General features: G+C 39.4%; 1 protein-coding gene across 1 annotated transcript in view; it reads left to right on the top strand.

Moving 5' to 3' along the window:
* Positions 1-17,958, top strand: part of LOC108575574 (choline transporter-like protein 1) — a 53,259-nt gene extending 35,301 nt beyond the window's left edge. The window contains exons 2-17 of the mRNA XM_017938396.1: positions 3,539-3,675; positions 10,537-10,647; positions 10,775-10,923; positions 13,056-13,124; positions 13,409-13,502; positions 14,035-14,098; positions 14,171-14,279; positions 14,426-14,534; positions 15,066-15,185; positions 16,056-16,181; positions 16,253-16,359; positions 16,611-16,867; positions 16,935-17,101; positions 17,170-17,262; positions 17,428-17,520; positions 17,609-17,958. Of these exons, the coding sequence (XP_017793885.1) occupies positions 3,625-3,675; positions 10,537-10,647; positions 10,775-10,923; positions 13,056-13,124; positions 13,409-13,502; positions 14,035-14,098; positions 14,171-14,279; positions 14,426-14,534; positions 15,066-15,185; positions 16,056-16,181; positions 16,253-16,359; positions 16,611-16,867; positions 16,935-17,101; positions 17,170-17,262; positions 17,428-17,520; positions 17,609-17,674 (1,785 nt within the window). The 5' untranslated portion in view covers positions 3,539-3,624 and the 3' untranslated portion in view covers positions 17,675-17,958. The remainder of the gene's footprint in view (positions 1-3,538; positions 3,676-10,536; positions 10,648-10,774; positions 10,924-13,055; positions 13,125-13,408; positions 13,503-14,034; positions 14,099-14,170; positions 14,280-14,425; positions 14,535-15,065; positions 15,186-16,055; positions 16,182-16,252; positions 16,360-16,610; positions 16,868-16,934; positions 17,102-17,169; positions 17,263-17,427; positions 17,521-17,608) is intronic.
* The last annotated feature ends 2,165 nt before the right edge of the window (positions 17,959-20,123 follow it).

Below are 20,123 nucleotides of genomic sequence, written 5' to 3' on the forward strand. Positions count from 1 at the left end.
GTATGTTTCTCAATTTGAAGTTCTGCGGTTAAAACCAAAGTTTCACTTATTTCTCTTAACAAGCTATCGCTTTAATTTCGAAAGGAAAAAGAAAGAAACCAACGTACAAACACTTCGTACAGCGTGTAGAAGAAATAATTGCCTCCCTCCGGAGATCGGTAGAAATTTATAAAAGCAACTTGCAGCAAAATTGTTCGTGACAATGAAAATTAATATAAAAATATTCTGTTCTTCTGTTTACATGTCATCGATATTCCGCCCGTCAAAGTGAAAAATCTACGTACGTACGTATTGTTTGCAAAATATACGGAAAGGAATACCGAAAGAGGTCGTTGCACGATTTCTGTACGATCCTTCGTATATGAAAAAGCAGAAGCGACAAATATTAAAAATGAAAGAGGTACAGGAAAGTTTTCAGGTGCATGCTTTAAAGTCAGAAACATTACGCGTAAAATATTTAGCGGCGACCCAAATGGCGATTCGATGTTTGAAAAATTTAACCTGAACACACGCTGCTCCTCTAGCACTAGCCCAGTCCTACAAGATTCATTTATTTACGTTGGATAATTATTTAATCAGCGAACCCGTTTCGTGCTACATAACGAAGAAGGGAACTGTGCTGTGCAGACGCGACAACTGTAGTTTTCACATTTTCCGAGAAAACGTCCGGAACGCTTCAAGAGGATTCAACGCGCATTAATTACGTATAAATGAACAAATGACACATTGATATTTCGCAAAAAAGGTTTACAAAGAACGCTTCCGTTGCAGGCTTTTACTCCATTCTCGCTTTTCAATTACCGATCTTGTTTCATAACCGCAATTCCGATGATTAATCGAGAGGCAAAGTTTTAATAGGCTGTCCTCCGTTGGAAATAAAATCGGCCCTTTTTCGTTTTCTAACGCAACATTATAACGTTTCTTTCGTCGTTTTCTAATGTCGAATTGTTCGACTGTACAAACTGGATGCGTTGTTTCGCCGTTGGAAATAAACGTCTTTGTCAATTCGACGATTTAAGGTAGAGTCAGAGCCTCGCGTCGCAGATTTTTGGTCAAGGTCTGGTAGAGAACAGTTGTGTCGGTAGTAAAAATTCATTTTAACTCCATTTTGCGTTGTTAATTTGTAAAACTGAAGATTGCCAGATTTAATCGATCTGTGATACATTAGCTTCTCTTTCCTAGCATAGTACTAATACAGTACTAATTTTGGGACTATGATTTTTCGAGATTTGGAAATTCTCAGGTTTGAATCTCTGTTGAGTAAATTTTCTTTTCTTCTTCATTTCATTTCTTTTTTCTTTTGAAAGCGAAAAATGTGACACAATATTCCCACCAAAAATAGGAAAAAGTTGTGAAATTCCAAGCTGTTGCGTTTTTTTTTCATCAAATTTAAAGGTTCGTTGGAAACATCGATCTAAATACCCAACGTAAATTAACCTAATAGCTGTCGCTTAGATGCACAGTCGAGGAAAATAAACCGTACCTCGAGGATTTAACAGAAAAACGAGAAAAAACAAATTATTCGAAATGTTTGATGTATAAATAAAAAGGGAGAAGGTGGAATAAAAATACGTAGAAAGGCAACAACTCTGGGACCTTATGTACCAGTCATTTTACCATAGCGTGCAGGCATATTCGATTAATCGATCGAAACTGACGTGACCCGCGTCGAGAGAGGATGTCTCGGGAAATATTAATGACACCGGGCGAAAAGCATAAAAAAAAGCAGTATATATTTTTCACGCTAAATTCTGTCTCGTCGTTGAAACGTTTCGTTGTTGACGATCGGCCATCTTGATAATTAGTGAGGCTGTTGAAGGGATACGTCGATTAATTTCGCAACCTCGTTGTGCTGCAAGCCTTTAACCTTTCATTTCACCACGTTTTTTTTTTTCTCCTATTGGCTAAGCTAAATTAGTGTTTTGTTTTTGTGCATTTGATAATTTATGGTTGACGGTATAACAGAACTAGGTTAGTATTGTATAGATACGTATATCGAGCAATATTTTCGTAGGAATGATTTAATCTCGGAGAGAATATGAATTTGAACAAAATCGAACGGAAAGAAATAGATTTTGTTTGAATTTTACGTTCGAAATAAAGATAAAGAAAGGACGTTTGTTAGTTTATCGGTTCTATTGATAGAAGCTTCAAGTTTTCAATCGGAGAAGGTTTTACAACCTATGTTCATAGTTGGTCATATTTTTTATTATTTACTTCAAGTATCACGTCGAGCCATTTCCGACAGCATTCACAGTTTCGAATTGGTTTAATCCATACGTGGAGCATGTGGGTCAAAACGTCCCACGGGAGTTCAACTTCCGTTAACGTTATATTACGATTAGTTTCACATTTGCTTCACTTGTCGCGTAATAAAATTCTACTTTAAACCACTGTTCCACTTTTGCCACTTTGTATTACCGGATTCCGTATAATTGTCATTCTGCAAGTAATACGGTCGTAATATTCTTTCTCGAATTGAACAGAATATCCTGAATCGGTTTGACAGGGTTTGACAAGCCCAACGTCGTCATTTTCAATTTTGTGAATTTTACAATTGTGAAAATGATACGTGCAATCAAAGAAGCTCAATTTATCTCGAATTATTCTCGATAAAATTTCGGTAGTTTGACACTTTGAAACGATAATTAATTCTAAATTCTCAAATTTCCTTCATCTTCAGGTTCATCGGTGAAATTTCTGTAGTTCGAGTAAAATACAAACAGAAAACTAATTCTAAATTCTAAATTCCCTTCATCCTCAGATCCACCAAGTTCAGTAGTCCGAGTTCCCTTCACCCTAAAATTCCCTTCCTCCTCAGATCCATCAATTTCAGTAGCTTGATTCCTTCAACCGCTACAAACCGACAATAAATCCGAAATTCTCCAATTCCCTTCATCCTCAGATCCATCAATTTCACTACTTCAATTCCTCCAACAAATCCCGCCGAAAAACAAAAATTCCAAATTCTCGAAATACCACAAAAACTCACCAAATTCCTACACAATTAAACACCTGGGAGAAACCTCTCTATCCCAAACTTCACCACTCTTCATTAACCCCTCGACAGTTTATCCCGTGTGAGTGTCTAACTCAAAAGAGACTCTTGGAAGAAACTTCTATAGAAAGGGACAAGATATCATACCTATGACATAAGCTTTTACGTATCCCCTGTCCCAAAAATGATCACACGTAAAATCTCCAATTTTTCGACCCTAATTCATAATTTCATCAAACCGTCAAACTCATAAACCAAAGAAACGAAGAAGCAAACTTCTCAGAATTATACCAAACGTTGCACCGTTCATTTCCAGTGTTATCGTCGAACATCAGCTCGTCGATTATCACCCGCCGGTTATCTCTCGATCGTATCTACCTTTAAGTGTTTCAACAGCAGTCCTCCTGCGTCACCTCGCGCATGCGATATATTTTCCGCGGACCGTTCTCACGACGACGACGACGACGACACCGTGAATCCATATCGTAGCCCCGTACTACTCTGCATTAAAGAACTTCCGTTTTAATTTATTCCCGGAAGCGGGCGCATCCGTGACACCGGCCAGCGCGGCTCACGGACAGGATCAGGAGGAGCAGTCCCCCGGCTGTTGCCAAGGATCGTCAAGCATGGGCTGTTGCGGCTGCTCGGACGAGCCATCGTCCAAGGTGGAGCCTGGGGTAAGGATTATTCTTTACGATTACGCCCGTTGAAATTTCCGCTCGAGTATTTCAATATAAAAAATTTCTCCGGTCCTCCCCTCTCCTGGTGACTTAATACCGGAAGGAAAAAGCTTCCGGGTTATACCACTCGAATTTCGTTGCTCGCGGTGTTCAGCATGCGGTTGCAATCCTTTTGCGCGTAATGGCCGAGAAGAGCGATAATTATTCATGAGGAACGTATTGGACATATACACAGACGAGACGTTTCTCTCTCTCTCTGTGTTGGTGTACGTTTCCGATGAATTATGCGGGATATTTAAGTATCCGTGCGTATAACTAGGTTAACGTTAAACAAATAGTAGCTTCGTGAAGCGCTTGTTTTGTCGCTTTGAAGATGCCGGCGTTATAGCGAAGAGAGAGAGAGATGAGACGAGGGAAGATGGAATAAAAATGGGTTCTGGGCGATGGAGGGGAAAAAAGGGGAGCGTGTGGAATTGTGACGTGAAATGTTTTTCGAGGACGTGGAGTTAAAAATTTCGAGAAATTGCTTTGATAAATGTACTGGCCTGCTCTCTCTATTCTTTCTCCTTTTGCTTGTGGTGTAAAATGCTGGACAAAGGTACGCTATTGCGTATAAACGCGACGTTTCATTGCTCGCGATATATATGCTCAAGTTTATGCCTGCTGTTTCGTTTTTTCTCTTTCTTTAATTCGAGATAAATCGGCGACCTGCGTACGCTTCGACCTGAATCGATTTATGCAGCAAGTTTGCACCTTGGAACAGGGAATCGCAGATGCGAAAGCGTTGTTCGAAAGGACGAAACCTGCGCTCTGCTTGGGAGAGGGAACGGTGTCTTTTTATTTGTACTTTAATATTTTGCAATTATTGCTCGTTCCATTTTTCTAGGGTAATCACCCTCGCCAGTGCACTATGAACTTTTTAATTACACTTCTGTTTTTTCTTTGCTGTACATTGTTGTCCTTATTACGAATGAAAATTTTTATTACATTTTCATGAATACATTTATGAACTTCCTTGGACACTTCTTTTTCTCTCTCTCTCTCTCGTTCGTTGAATTCAACGTTCTCGCGGGTTACCGAAAAACAATTACGCTTTCACCGCGATAATTCCGCGGAGAATTAATACATTGTACGCAGGAATATTTCGTGTTCAACACGGCGGGATTATGTCCGTGACACGCCATACAAATGTTATTGTTGACCTTACACGCTGTAAGAGACGCGTAGCCTCTAATATGGCTCTGTAGCAAGAAAATATCGTTCGAGGTAAACCGGGCTTGATAGTGTCTGAAAGAAATTCGAAACGTTGGAAGTGGAACGTGAAAGACAAGGAAACGTGTGGTAGGTGAAACAAATTAAGTCGACGTGTACTTTTCTTGGGAATTAAATTTAACTCGGATCCGGAATAAGTGACTTAATTTAGTCAAAAAATATTGGCCAGTGAGGTTTAATAGTGTCTGAAGGAAATTGTAAACGTTGGAAGTGGAACGTGAAAGACGAGGAACTGTGTGGTAAATGAAAAATATCAAGTCGATGTGCATTTTTCTTGGAAATTATATTAAATATTTGTGGTTTGTTTTGCATCTCTTGGATCCAGAATAAATGACTTAATTTAGTAAAAAAATATTGGTCGTTGAGACTCAATAGTGTCTGGAGGAAATTGTAGACGTTTCAAAGTGGAGCATAAAAGACAATAAGGAAAAATCGTCGGTTTCACCCCTTCACAGTGCACAGTTACCAAAATAAAAAAATACGTGTCGAATATTTTTTCGAGAACTACCATATCCCAGAGTTTCATCGAAATCGACGATTATTTTCAGAAATTCAATTTAGAAGTTTTATCTCACGCCACTTGGATCCAAAATGAACGACTTAATTTAACAAAAAAGTTACACAAAGTGGCAACTTGTATATTTTTTATCCACAAAGTGATATACTGTCGCTGAATAAGTTGCAGCAAATTAAAAAAAAAAAACAAGTTTTCGTTAAAAATCACGCGCGTAGTTCTCATTAGTAAACTGTTGAAAGTTGTTCGACCAAGTTGTGGTTTTAAAGAGGAGAAAAAAAAGCGGACGAGTTGAACGAAAAATAGTGAACAGCGAGTAAATAAGAATATAAATTTCGTAATAAATGGTGTATTTAACGAGAAAAAGAGACAGGAAAATTAAAAGATAAAATACAAATGTAAAGGATGCATGGACGATGTGTTAAATAGCACTTTCTTCCGATGGTAAATGCAGATAAATGGTTTAATTATAGCTGTTTGTTCCGCGTATTCCGAAATGTAATTGAGCAAGGGATGGTCTTAAACCGGTGACTACTAGTATACATGGAGAGCGTGTATTCACGCTGCTATGAAACTGCTGTTTTTCCGCTTATGTATCCTCTAATTGTAGTTACCAAATGTTTCCTTGATGTACAGGGTGATCCAGAACTAACAGGCTGCTCGAAAATTCAATTTTCCCCGAGATCTCGACGAAAGAATTAACGTTGATATTTCACGTATCAAACGTAACACTTTCGACGTAAAAAGAACGAGAAATAAGGAAACCGAGTATTTTCTACTCCGAATTTTTCACTTGACAAAAAAAAATTTCACAATTGACCAACTGTCGGTAATTAAGGTCGCTTTTGCGATTTGTCTGGATATTTTGCAGCGTGAAATCGATAATTGTGTCATTAGCATTTCATATTGGAATTTTAATTGATAATTAAACAAACGACGAATGGCAAGATTGGAAAAGTAACAAACGCGAATTTGACAAACGACGATTGTAATTAGCACGCTACATCCCGGAACACTCTTTTACGCGTGATAGGTGTAATTTAGGGGTCGGTCGAGCTTCACTTTTAGCGTTCGGGATTAAATCAGAGCCACGGCTGGCTTCTCGATGAAGAAACAAAAGGAGACTTAAAAATAACGAAGAAGACCCGCGCCTGGAACATTTACGGCAAGTTTTTATCATAAAAGCATACTAACTTACATATTATTAAACCCATTCTTATTCCGATAAGAAGACAAGGTGTCAAAGAAAGCGGCTTAATGAAATTTTTAATTTTCCCTCAAAAATTTACATCAAAACAGCTGTATTACTTTCGCCGTCGTTAAAGATTAACTTATGCTATTGAACGAGTTCCTCGCCGCCGCCATTCTTTTTTAAAACAGAGCTCCCCGTTATGAAGTTTCACAGTTTCCGTATAAACCGGAAAAATGAAAAACAATGTTCAGACGACAGTGTGGCGACGTTAATTCTGTTTTTTTTTCTTTTTTTCGAAAAAAAGAAGAACAGACAAAAGTGGCAACTATAAGATTTCAACTTTTATCCGAGAAAAATTCGAAAGACAAACAAATTCCAAGTTTCGTATACGTTTCTCGTAGCATTTTTAATCGTTCGACGAATCTTTTTATAGCCACAGATATCGTCGTTAGATATCGTCGAATCGATAAGATCGAAATGTTTTGCTAACACATGTAACGATGTTGTCAACAGGTAATCGAACGTCATCGATGCATCGATCGGTATACAGTGAACTGGCTCTAATTTACGCTGAATCCAAACTCCATTAATCATACGAATTCTTCATTGAGAATGCGCAATTCGGAGCTTCACGATAGCGCGTACACAGTGGTTCATAAGTATTTGAAATTTACATTCCCTCGACAATGTTAGGTAAAATTTGCGTTTGTTATGCTTGGAGATTTTTAGGATAAATCGTTCTTTTTTGTAGGATTTTCATAATTTTGTAGCGATTTCTGTTCGAGTCGAGTAATTTTATATTAAATTTGTGACGACGAAGGGGCTTGGTTTACATTCGGTAAGGAGATTTTAGTACAATTTAGGAGATTTGAGGAGATTTTAGTAGAATTCAGCAGGTTTCGGTAGATTTCAAGAGATTTCCTCGGTGAAGTTAGTGTCATGTATTAATTAAAATTTGAATTTGTTATACTCCAAGATTTTAGGATAAATAATTTTTCTTTCCAGGATCTTAATAATTTTGTAATGATTTTTCTTTGAGCCGAGTAATTTTACGTTAAATTTGTAATGACAAAGAAGCTTGCCTCTGGTAAGAAGATTTCAGTAGATTTCCCTAAATTTCAAAGGTATCAAAAGATTTCAATAGATTTAACTAGATTTCAGTAGACATCGCTATACTTCACACTCGCTACCCGCAGTTCACATCCCCAAAAAAATATTTGCGATTCATTCTTCCACCGTTTAAAAAACCATACTCCCTTTACTCCCACATTTCTCCCCCCATCTTTTAACAGCGAAAGCCACAAAGTCTCAATGACGACGAAAAAAAATAAAAAAGAAACCCAGCCTCTATACAGATCTCCCTCCCCACACAAACCAGTAGAATCTTTTCAAGATCCGCCACCCTTCTCTCTCTTCCCTCTAACCATTGTCCCTCTCACCGTACCAAATTCCCCGACATTCGACGGAAAATTCAGCAGGGAACCTCGAATCTCGTAAACTTCACAAATCCCTCAACCCGATGCTGCCTGCAACAGTCCACCACTTCCCCATTAATCGACGAGAAGTCGATATTCCATCGGACACCCCCGGCCTGGTGTGTTGTTCCGATCCACGTTTTCCCTCTCGATCGCAATTAGCGCGACGACAGAGCGAGAGAGGGACGGTAAATAAGAAATGTTTATGCCGTGATTAGACAGACGGGGGGGTAGAAGGGACTCGCGATGATGTTATCAATGGAACGTAATGGCGTGCATTTAATAAGGCGAGCAGAGGGAGAGAGAATTTAATTACGTACGGCACGCTAATGTAAGGTCACCGTCGAACAGTCTAATTAATTTAGGGTGGTGGCCGCGCGCGCGATCGTTCGACTTGTAACAGGGTTACCGACTCCCTCGTGCTAGGCGAAATGGCGCGGATTCGCTGAAAGCGTTTAGCCACGCTCGATTTCACCGGGCTGAAAATTTACTGGAATGCTGACCGCGGCCAATAGATTCGACGTTTTCGATCGTTACGCGGAAAGACGTTCCGGCTTCCCTGCCTACCACCCCTCGTCGCTCTCTATTTTCCGCTTGAAATCGTATTTTTCATGGACACGGTGAAACGGGAGAATTGCAAGATGTGTATCGCGGGAATAGAAAATCTGAAATTGTTCGAACATTTTCAGAGTTCAGATTTCAGGTGTGAAGGGTGGGATACGCGAAACAGGGCGGTGGGAGAGAATTTTTATACGAAACTACAAAATGACCCATTAGCGACTTTTCACAAGTGATTGGAAAATTCGATTCATACCGATACAAATAGAACGTTCACGTTTTTTCCAAAGTGTCAAAGTGTTAAATGGGCGAATAAGATGGAAGAACAATTTTTTTAATTCTTTTCTTCGAGGTTACCTGTGTTCTTTCACTTTTCGTTGCAGTAGACATCGAAGTGGGTTTAAACGTGCACAATAATGTCTGAAACTTCCTTTCATTTCTTGCCATTTCTTCCATCTTATTCACCTTTCGAAATCATTTAAATCTTCTCGTACCACTATACCAACAGAGGATAATTAGCTGCTCTGTTTCACTCTGTTCACCCTGTATATGAGGTTTTCAGCAGATTTCTTTGAATCGCTTTGATACCGATTTCATTGAGAGAACCGTTCATTTTGCTTCGCCCTCTTTGAAGCACAGCCATCGCAGCGAAAATATCACGTTTGAATTTATAATTCGACGAAACTATACCGGTCACCGTTATCGCGGAACAATTTTAATGTAATCGTCAGAAATTGCTCGGACAGTTGACTTCGCCGCTTACTCTCGCTTCCTCCATCTTCCCACGACCCAATTACACTCGCGTTGTCCCCCTATCATTTTTTTGCGAAAGAATTTTCTAATTTCAAGAAGAGCACCGGAGAATTGTTAGAAAATATGCGCGTTCCCGTGTACACGCGAACGGTCCCTTTCTGTCCGAAAATTGAAGAAACTGGAACGCAATTAGCCGAAGCAGGAAACCACGACGAGCTCGCTCTCTCTCTCTCTCTCTCTATCTCTCTGCGGTAGGGTTAAGCAAACCGATTTTTCCCTTCCGTTTCCCTAATTAAACACATCTAATTCCCAGGGGGGAAACGAAATTTTCCGAGTGGCACGCGAGACTGGTGGCTGACTCGTCCTTTTAATACCGACCCATAAAAATCCGCCGACAAATCTTTAAACCCCGAAAGGTCCCTTTAAATTTCGTTCCAGTCCCCTTCAACGTACCAGCTTTTCCACAAATAAAAAAAGAAACAACTGTTTGGTGCGTCACAGCGTTGAAGGTTTGACGTTGGCAACGAATAAATGATGCTTACTTCTCGAGTCCTTTAAATACTCGTTGAAGTAGTTTTGTATTTAGTTAGACACCACACTTTATGTTTTAAACTTTGTGATATTACGAATACGTGTTTACTACTTGTATCCTTACGTATATACTTGTATCTTTGCTCGTCGTCTCTAGTTGTACCTGCTCTAAGGGTGGCTGTGCATGCTGTCTTATAACCTTGGTGTCTGTTTCTGGTTCGCTTTTAAGTTGTGTAGGAGGTGGTTCAAGTGTGTCGATTGGCCTCTTGTGTTTTCGGGGGTGACGGTGTTGTCGAACGAGTAGGGAAATTGTTGCAAACTATTTGTTATATCGGGGTACAGTAACGGTATTCTGGTCGGTATTAGCGCGAGTGGTGTCCAGCTGTGCGAGTTTTCGTCTTCGATTTTTGGACACGTCGTAAAGTCATTGTCCTGTGGTCTTTTCAAAACTGTTTGGCCGTTTATGACCTGAACAAAAAAAGAAAAAACGAAGCTCGACACATACACGACTTTTTTCCAACAGTCTACGTAACCATGATTTTATTCTCTTCTCGTTTTTTTAGACACTGGACCATGAGGGAATGTCGAGGCATTCGGAGCAGATTTTCGTGACCCATCGATCGTGCACCGATATTTTACCCGTGCTCCTGCTGATTGGCCTGACAATTGGTTTCGTACGTTTTCTCACCCTTCTCTCTGTTATGCTCGAGTGTCTCGAGAGAGAGAGAGTACACACGTTTCACCCAGAGAGAGAGTGGAACGTACAGAAAATACATGCCGTTTTCCTGTTCCCTGACGTAGGGTTTCCTGGTGACCAACGTGGTGAAGAAAGGGGACATCTACCGTGTTATAAATGGCTACGATGACTGTGCGAACGTTTGTGGCCGTGTCACGGAGCCTGAAACTAATCCTGAATACAGTTGCAAGGGTGCCGACAAGACGAAAGAGCGGTGAGCATAATCTTGTCAACGTTTCAGCCAGTTGGATCGTGAAAACTTTCTGTCCGAGATTCCGGGATCAAAATGGTATTGGAAACGGCCATGGAGAAGCTTAGGTACTGTTTGCAGTAATCGGGTGATTTTGGAGTGGAAAAATTATTTTCTGTGTTATTCTTGGAGATTTTGAACGAATCTTCAGCTTTAACGCGGGAAGATGTTGGTTTCGAGAGGATTAACGAGGAAACTGGTGACTCGAGAATAACGAAATTTGCGAGGTTTCAATTAATCGGTGGGATTGTTTTAGCAAAAAGTGTGTCTGTTAGATACGCGTAACGGCAACAGTCGTTCGTTTCTCTTTTCATTTTCGCGTTGAAAGATTTGCAACTGTCGTGACTTTTTATTTCTTCCAATTTTTTCTTTTTTTTGGCTGTTCGACAGGTTGTTGTACACCACTTTTGGGAAATGGATAGCAATGAAAAAAAGTTTATCGCGTAGTTTTGATTGGTTCGCTTGCGCGACGAATTATCTCAACAGTGGTCGTGCAACGAATATATACGTAAACAGAGAACAATTAATTACCATCGGGAATGAACGGGCTGAAAAAAAGCGGCTGAAAAATTTGAAGTTACTATTTGTTTTTTCTTTTTACGACGGGAAATGAGGAATAAAATCAACGTGAATTTTCGACAAAATTGTCACGTCTAAATACCGCTATCTTTCTATTAACGAGTTTCGCCGAAGGGTGAAACAACGGTAAATATTTTCGAACAACTTGATCGTCGAAGATTTAACATTAACACCAGCCGGAATTCTCTCCTGCTTTTCAATCTATTCCGTTCCTATGAACAGCAATGATAATTCGTAGAACAACAGTCTGTCGAAATATATCGGGTGGTTCCCGGTGGTCACGAACGAGCCCGCATGATATCAGAGGCTCTCGAAACATGCCGGCGTCGTCCCCGAAGGATTAATAATTCGCCGACGCATTACCATCGAATCTCATACGCGATAACAATGCCGAATTCAATATTCCGCGTGTAGCGTGGCGAATGAATGAAACAAGTTCGCGACAATGAGGGCCGCTAACGATTAATAATTCCTCAGCCGAGGCGTTCGCACGGCGGCACCGCGAATATGCGAAATTACGTTCGTGCGTACGGGGACTCGATTAACGCCAGCCTTCCTATCGGTTCGTTAAAGAGAGGACGAGAGGAAGCGATAAATCCCTCTCTCTCGCTGTCTGTCTCTCTCAGAGGGTGGGAGGGGTGACTGTCTTTCTCAATGAGAGTGATGGAGAGGGAATAAATCTCTCTCTATCAGGGGGAGTAATTATCTGTCTCTCCTTCTCTCTCAGGTGGAGGGATAAGTATCTTTCAGAGAGAGGGTAACTCTCTTATAGAGTGGGAGGGAGGTAACTCTCTCTTTATTTCTCAGAGGGAGGGAATGATAACTCTCTCTATCTCTCAGAGGGTGGAATAACTCTCTCCATCTCTCAGAGAGAGAGATGACTCTCTCTATCTCTCAGAAGGAGGGAGAGATAACTCTCTCTATCTCTCAGAAGGAGGGTGGGATAACTTTCTCCATCTCTCAGAGACAGAGATGACTCTCTCTATCTCTCAGAGGGAGAGATAACTCTCTCTCTATCTCTCAGAAGGAAGGTGGGATAACTCTCTCCATCTCTCAGAGAGAGAGAGAGATAACTCTCTCTCTATCTCAGAGGGTGGAATAACTCTCTATCTCTCAGAGGGAGAGATAACTCTCTCTATCTCTCAGAGGGTGGAATAACTCTCTCTCTCAGAGGGGAGGACAACTCTCTCAGAGGAATAGATGAGAGAATGGCTCTCTCTCTCTCAGAGGGAGCGATAACCCTCCCCTTTCACAGCTCTATCAATCTCTATCTCTAAACTCTCTTTCTCTCCATGGTTGTTTCCACGCAGCAGCCGCGTCCCTCTATCCGTGAAATCTCGACGGAGAACTTAGCCGCGCGACGCGTGAAATAACGCTGCTAATTAGCGTGAACGTTGCATATAAATTTGCCCGCCGCTGGAAAACGCCGCCGCGACCGGCTACTTTCCAATTTCCAGCGACACTTTTCACGCCACCGTTCATTAACACCATGCTCATTCATTATTCATTTCCCCCAGGTACCTACTGATGACCCTGGATGTGAAGGGGGTGAAATCGCGCCAATGCGTGGTCAACTGTACCGATGAGTTAGTACTCCATGATGCACGAGATCCCGCGAAACTTCTGGTTGCGGCAAACGGGCTTGTTGAAAGCGTGTTTCGTGCCGCACGAAAATTGAAAGTTTTCGCGGAGCTTTTGACGCTGCTGCCCGCCTCGCGTGTTACACTTACTCGATACTCGAATCGACGGGAACATTGTTAATTACAACTTTCGATTTGCTTTTTATAATTATTAATTCGACCGTCGGTAGTACTTTTCTTCTTTTTTTCTTGTTCTTCATCCCTGTGCAGCTTCTTTTCTTCACTTTCAGCCACTTCGTGTTCCTGAATCGGTGCATAAGCAAACAGGTGCACGAGACAGCTACTTCCATAATCAGGAAGCTCGGTTTGGAAAATTTCTACAAGGTTTGGAATAGTTCTAATATTTGAAAAAATTAGCCATCTTTTACAATAACACTGTAAGTTATTTCAAGGGGTTAGATGGCCTTGACTAATTCAAAAAATCGATCTTTTCCTATTTTCACAAATTGATACTTCATTATTTAAAAAAAATGACACAATTTATCCAAAGTCCAAATTCTACCAGTAAATTATCTTAATTCCTTAAAAACCAAAATGGCGCGCAGCCTTATACACTCCTATCAGAAATATTGAACGCGTTTTTACAGCTGTAACTTTTCATAAAACTCAAATTTTCTTCAAAAAAGAAACTGAAGAAATGTCTGTATATTGTTCATACATTCTTCTACCAGTAATCAAAAATTATTTTCCAAAAAGTATCACAATCAATTCAAAATAAATTCTCAAACAAAGCCGTACTTTTCAGACACAAGCCAAAGTAGTCTAACCTCTCAACTTCAGACCAATAGGCCAAAGTTAATTTTATTATAATAATACATCTTGAATCGCGTTCAGAAAAAGATTCCTCCCATTTTAGGAGGCCTCCAGGGATCTCGGTGTCGCTTGGAGGGAGCTGGTCTATTTATTACTGATCGCTTTAGGTAATGAATCTCTTCTCTCTCTTCCAACTATTCTCCGAATTCCTCTTAACTCTTTCATTATCATAATTTCAGCCTTCTCGTTGGGCATTTTAATCGCGTTCCGTTACATGGTGCAATGGGTCGTTTACATCATTTTGCTCGGTGCTATTCTGGCGTGTATCGGCTGTTCATCGTACCTTTGGTAAATCTACTTCACCTAAAAATTTCATCGAAACTCGCGTTAACGCGACAAGTGTTGCCTCGTTAGATTCAATAAAGAAGAATCGTCGTTTGTAATTGTGCCACAAGTTGTCTTCAATGGAGAACGTCGTTTTTTTACTCTCGCAGGCTCGCGTGGTACAACGAGAGAAAGGCTGTGGCAGCGCATGAAGTACCGGAGGAAGACTCCAGTGAGCAAGCGTATCTCATATATGCGATCACGCTGACCGTCGTCACGGTAAAAAAAAAATATCGTTATTTAAATCTTGAATTTTAATTTTTGTTTATATAAGTATGTAGTAAAATTGAATTTCATTTAATAGTAAATCTTGAATGACTTGAATCAACTCAGAGGTCGCAGATTTAAATCATTTTTAAGCGTAAAACGAATGTGTAATTTTGTAATCTACTGCCGGTAAGGTAGTACATCTCGAGACCTTCAAAAATAAGGAAAGTTTGGGAAATTTTTTCGTACATCGATATTTAGGTAAATCTATAAGTACAAATGAATAAGACAGTAGAACGAAATGAATAAAGGGTTGAAATTTCACTGGAAATAAATTCGACATCTTTGAATAATTCTCGGACGTAAAAGAAAATAAATAGAAAATTGAGTAAAACGAACTGGTTAAAATCTTACTCGAAATAAATTAGAGATCTTCTTTAGAAATTGTTTAAATGGAGAATCTTATCTTCGAGCGATTTTGAGAAACGTTTCTTTTTACGATGGAACAATATATCGATGTTATTGACCGGATATAATTTATAGGTGATCACGCTTCTGATCGTGCTGGTGATGAGGAAAAGAATCGCCCTCGTGATGCAGCTGTTCCGCGAGGCGGGAAAAGCTGTCTACGCGATGCCTGCCCTACTTCTTCAGCCGATATATGTAAATATTTGATAAAACGAGTGTACACAGGCTGATGCTACTGTTTCATTCACCTCAAGCATTTCCATTCTTCTCTAACAAACCGATCTATAATGTATCGAGAAAATGTGCAATACGAAAAATAACTGACAACACTTCGAGACATTGTTTTTCCTTCGCTTGATCGATGTCAAATATACTTTGCAATTTCTTATCTCCGTATTTATCTACTTGTTACGTCCATATTGTAGATAACAGTGATACACTCTGTTATTTTCTTGATTAGACTATGGAACTCGAGCTTTATTGAAGCTATTGGAGATTAGTATTGTACGCATCACGTTGCTATAGTCCCTTAACAATATCTAAACTTCTTTTTTAGATCATTTTGTGACACATGAAAAAATAAGAGAAATACTGCTGGTACAATCTTTGGCAAAAAGTTTGAGGAAGCTGATTAAAAAGATTCATATTTTAGAATTGTAAAATGTTATTTCATATTCTTAAAATAGATGAGAAAGTAAGGCTGATTTAGTTTAAAGTTAATTATGACAAAATCACACGAGGTTTCATTCATTATCAAAAAGAAAAGTATCTGCAAGAAAATGTTTGATTGGCAAAAGACCTGGAAAAAAGTGACTCGTCATATTTGTTAACTTAAATTTATGAAGAAATAATATTTATAATTAATATTCCTCTTTGATAACGAACGAAATTTGTGTCGCTTTATTTTTATTTACACAAAAATGTCATTATGTACTCTAAAAACGCACGTCAAGGTGAATAATATATTTCTAAAATACGAATATTTTTATTGAAAATGTTTGCACGAAAGAAGCTACCATTATAATGTATAAAAATATTTTCAAATACGACAAAATTGTATTTTAGACCTATCTGCTGATCGGTTTGACCGTGTGCGCTTGGGTCTATTGCATGCTCTGGATAGAGAGCGCAGGAAACATTTACAAGAACCGGAAGGGCCACATCCACTTCAGGAAGGACGCTCTTGTGATCGTAAGTGATTGGGACAATTATTCCAGAATATTTCACGCGAACGAAAATTATATCAAGATCATATTTTGCAGGTAAGTAGATGGTACAATGTGTTCTTCTTCTTCGTCACCTGCGAGTTCCTCCTAGGCTGCCAGCATATGGTTGTCGCATTAGCTGTTGCACGATGGTTCTTCACCAGGTGACACTTTCATCGATATCACGTGTGGATTGTTTCCTGGATAAAAATTTCCTTCCATTTTTGATAGACCGATAAATTTGTTATTTCTATTAGACAAAACACTTTGAACGTTCAGAATAATTTTGTTCGTTCGAATTATAATTAAAAGATATATTAGCTAGAATTTGTTCCTCGAGGAAAACAATCCAAATTATGTACATTTTAAATAATGTGAAAGTAAAAATTGATAATTCTTCTTTTCTTTTTTACAGAGATAAGAAACATCTTTCTTTGGCTGTAACACGAGGATTCGGTTATCTCATGCGATTTCATTTAGGAACAGTTGCATTTGGTGCACTTGTCATTGGCATAGTTCGTCTGATAAGATCCATGATTGCCTTCGTGCAAAAACAGTTGAAACGTTATGATAATGATGTCGTACGATGCCTGTTATGCAGCTGTCAGTGTTGCCTATGGTGTTTCGAATGCGCTCTGAAATTCCTCACCAGAAACGCTTACATCGAGACAGGTATTGAAATATTCTTGTTTTGTTTTAGTAAACAAATTCAAGTGATTATAATTATTTTTCCTTTCAGCGATATACGGGTGCAATTTTTGTAGCGGTGGCAGGAAAGCATTCCATGCTCTATCTAGCAATATTCTAAGAGTTGCTGCAATTAACAGCGTTGGAGATTTTGTTCTATTTTTAGGGAAGGTTATAGTGGTTACATTAACAGTTGTTTCAGGGATTTACTTAATGCAGGTACGTGGATTTCCTTCCACAAGGTTTCTGCCTTTAATGTAGATCCGTTAATTCATTTCTGTGTTTAGAAGAAAGAAGGACTCAATTACCCATGGGTACCAATTGCTTTGGCAGGAGTTTTTGCTTTCCTGGTGGCACACTGTTTCATTTCCATCTATGAGGTAATTTTTCACGAATAGAAATTGGACATAATGTAACTGAATCAAACTAAAATCACGAGAAAATTCTACTATTTTTAACTGTTTTGATGTCATAGCTTGACCTACTTTTAGAAAACGATATCTAACAAAAATATCTAATGTTGTAAATTTACTTTTATGCTACAGATGATCATAGACTCCATATTCATTTGTTTCTGTGAAGACTATGAAAAGAACGATGGCATCAACAGGCCTTACTACATGAGCCGTGGATTAATGGTAATTAACCATTCTATTTCTATCCTTCTTATCGTTATCTTATCAGAAGTGATTTTTTTTTTTACCTGGATTCCTGCCTGTATTTTAGGAATTCGTCGAAAACAGCAAGAAAGCTCTGCGATATCTGGATCAAGAGCCTCATCACACGCAATGACGAGGTTTTATTGCTCGTTAAAAGCCAATTGTGCATTTGACAAATGCAAAAGACTTTCCAATTATGTCTTCAGAATTACAGCGACGTGAAACACATGGCAATGCCTAGCGAATGAACATTATACTTATATTATAGCTTGAACGTTTCTTCCCGTTGTGGCATGTGCAAAATTTTCCAAACATTCTAGACGTTTTTTACCTGTATTTTGAAGTACAAGTACAGTGTCACAAATTCTAGACGATTTAGAACGATAACTGTTTATTACAGTCTGCTCAAAATTAATTACACGCTCAAAGTTTTATCTATGTGAATAATATATGGATTTTGTATGTAAAAAGTTTTATCTATATGGATAATGGATCTTCTATGTAAACTATGTCTATATTAAATATATGTAAATCGTTGTTAAAATTGATTGAGGAAAGCAACTTCGAGCAACCAGTTAATTTTGTATAAACTGTAAGAGTAGCGTAAATAATTACTACTGCATTAAAGGAGGCAGGATAATTGTCTCAAAATTGAGTAATTTCCATGCACTGTACGTGTACTTGTTCGGGAGAAATCCAGTGTATTATAACGCACACAAGCCAACGTTCTTCCACTACGAAGGATGAATAGAATTATCGTCGTTGTTTCCATGTTACGAATTATCTCGAGCCTTCATTATCAAAGTAGCCTGCGGTTTACCAAGCGCAGGCTGTTAAATTTCGGCGTCAGCTTTGCGGCGTAGCAGCTTACTGTATGCGAACAACTGTTAACATTCCGGTTCCTACGAGATCGCACGATCGTCCAACGAATTATTTTCAATTTCACAAATCGATCGCTTCTACTATGACTCGTTTCAGCGAACGTATATAGACATACAAACCGCTCATGTGTATTTACTCGCGCCCACATCAATACTTGTTTCGTATTAGTATCTCGTTTGTATCGCAAGTGTATAGACATAATGATGTTCGGATGGTCCAAGCAACGAGGGATCACCGCAACATTGTACGAGTTCTAAATACGCGGTATGTTGCAAAATGGAACGTCTTAGGACGTGTTGCAAAGGGAAACTCCGTTGCCAAAAAGAAACCGTCTGAAAGCGTGCCAGGAGGCAGAAAATTGATCAGAAGGCGATAACACCGAGGTAGTAGCAGCGATAACGCTCGACTATCTGAGTAATGACAGTCATATCGACACCTGTACCTATATATTTTTCACGCGAAACCGCCCATCGATGATGTATGTATCATAAAGGCCCCCCACGGCCTTTGACAACCGATCGAACAAGTACAATATTACTTTTTAAGTGTGATCGCAATTTTATGTTATACGATCATCCTCAAGGAGAAACAAAAAGATGATAGTATTATAATTTTAATAAAAAAATCCGTATTCTATGTACGTTATTTTATGTACGACAAATAATAGAACTCCGACTTTAAGGAATACACTTTATACTCGGCTCGCAGACTATCCCTGTATAGTCCAGGCTAAAAATGTTCACCACTGAAGGCCGTTCCCTCCTCTATACTATAGATCATCCTGAATATGATCCTCGTTTCTAAAGTTTCTTTATGCATGAAAGACGAGTAATTATCCGGGAAGAATGCCAAATCCCTTCCTCGTTTGCTTTTGATTCAAAGGAGAGAGAGGCAAAAAGGAAGCAACGAAATATAGTGGGGGGTAACCGAAGATCATGGTAGAGGGAGAAGCAAACGCTAGGCTATACGGCCTTGAGTGGCTGCAATCTTCACTCTCGGCTGTAGCGAACCATTGCCGATCGGTTCTAACGATCTCTTACGCGAGATTCAAAAGGTAGTGAAAAAGAAACGGAGGAGAGGGAAAATCACCGTCAGGAGAAACTAGATGCAGTATCCAGCAGAGAAACTCTCTCGCTGTGGTTCATTACTTTTCATTTATTCGTTTCGGGCACACAGTTTATTGCATGAATGATTATGCACGCCGGCACATCACGACGAACACGATCCTTGTCGCCGGTGCACGACGCGAATGGATCTTTCATTCGTTCGTTTTTTTTTTCCATTTTTTGTCTGTTTCTTTGTTTACACTCAGCTGGCAGTAAGTTGGGCCGACATTTACGAAATCTAAAGCGGACACTTGCTTATGTAAGTGTGTATGTGTGTGTATGTGTGTGTATATATATACTCTTTTTTATTATTCATTTTTTTTCGTTTTTATTCTCACTTAAAAGACACGCGGGCGCTTGATGGATGTGTATAGCATCGGTGGAAAAAGGGGGAAGGGTGGGCAGGGGCATTGTTCACTTATACAAAAATTACCACGGGGACAATTGTACTCTATATGCGTGTGTAGCGCGTTGTCCGAGACAACGTCGACGGGACTAGCGAACGAGAATATTAGCGTGAAAACGAGGAATCCTCCACCATCTTTTCGAGGCTGGTTTACCTTCAATGGCGACCCTTCTTTTAACCTTCCTTAC

The sequence above is a fragment of the Habropoda laboriosa genome, unplaced genomic scaffold (assembly GCF_001263275.1).
Source record: "Habropoda laboriosa isolate 0110345459 unplaced genomic scaffold, ASM126327v1 scaffold186, whole genome shotgun sequence".
Classification (NCBI taxonomy): Eukaryota; Metazoa; Arthropoda; class Insecta; order Hymenoptera; family Apidae; genus Habropoda; species Habropoda laboriosa.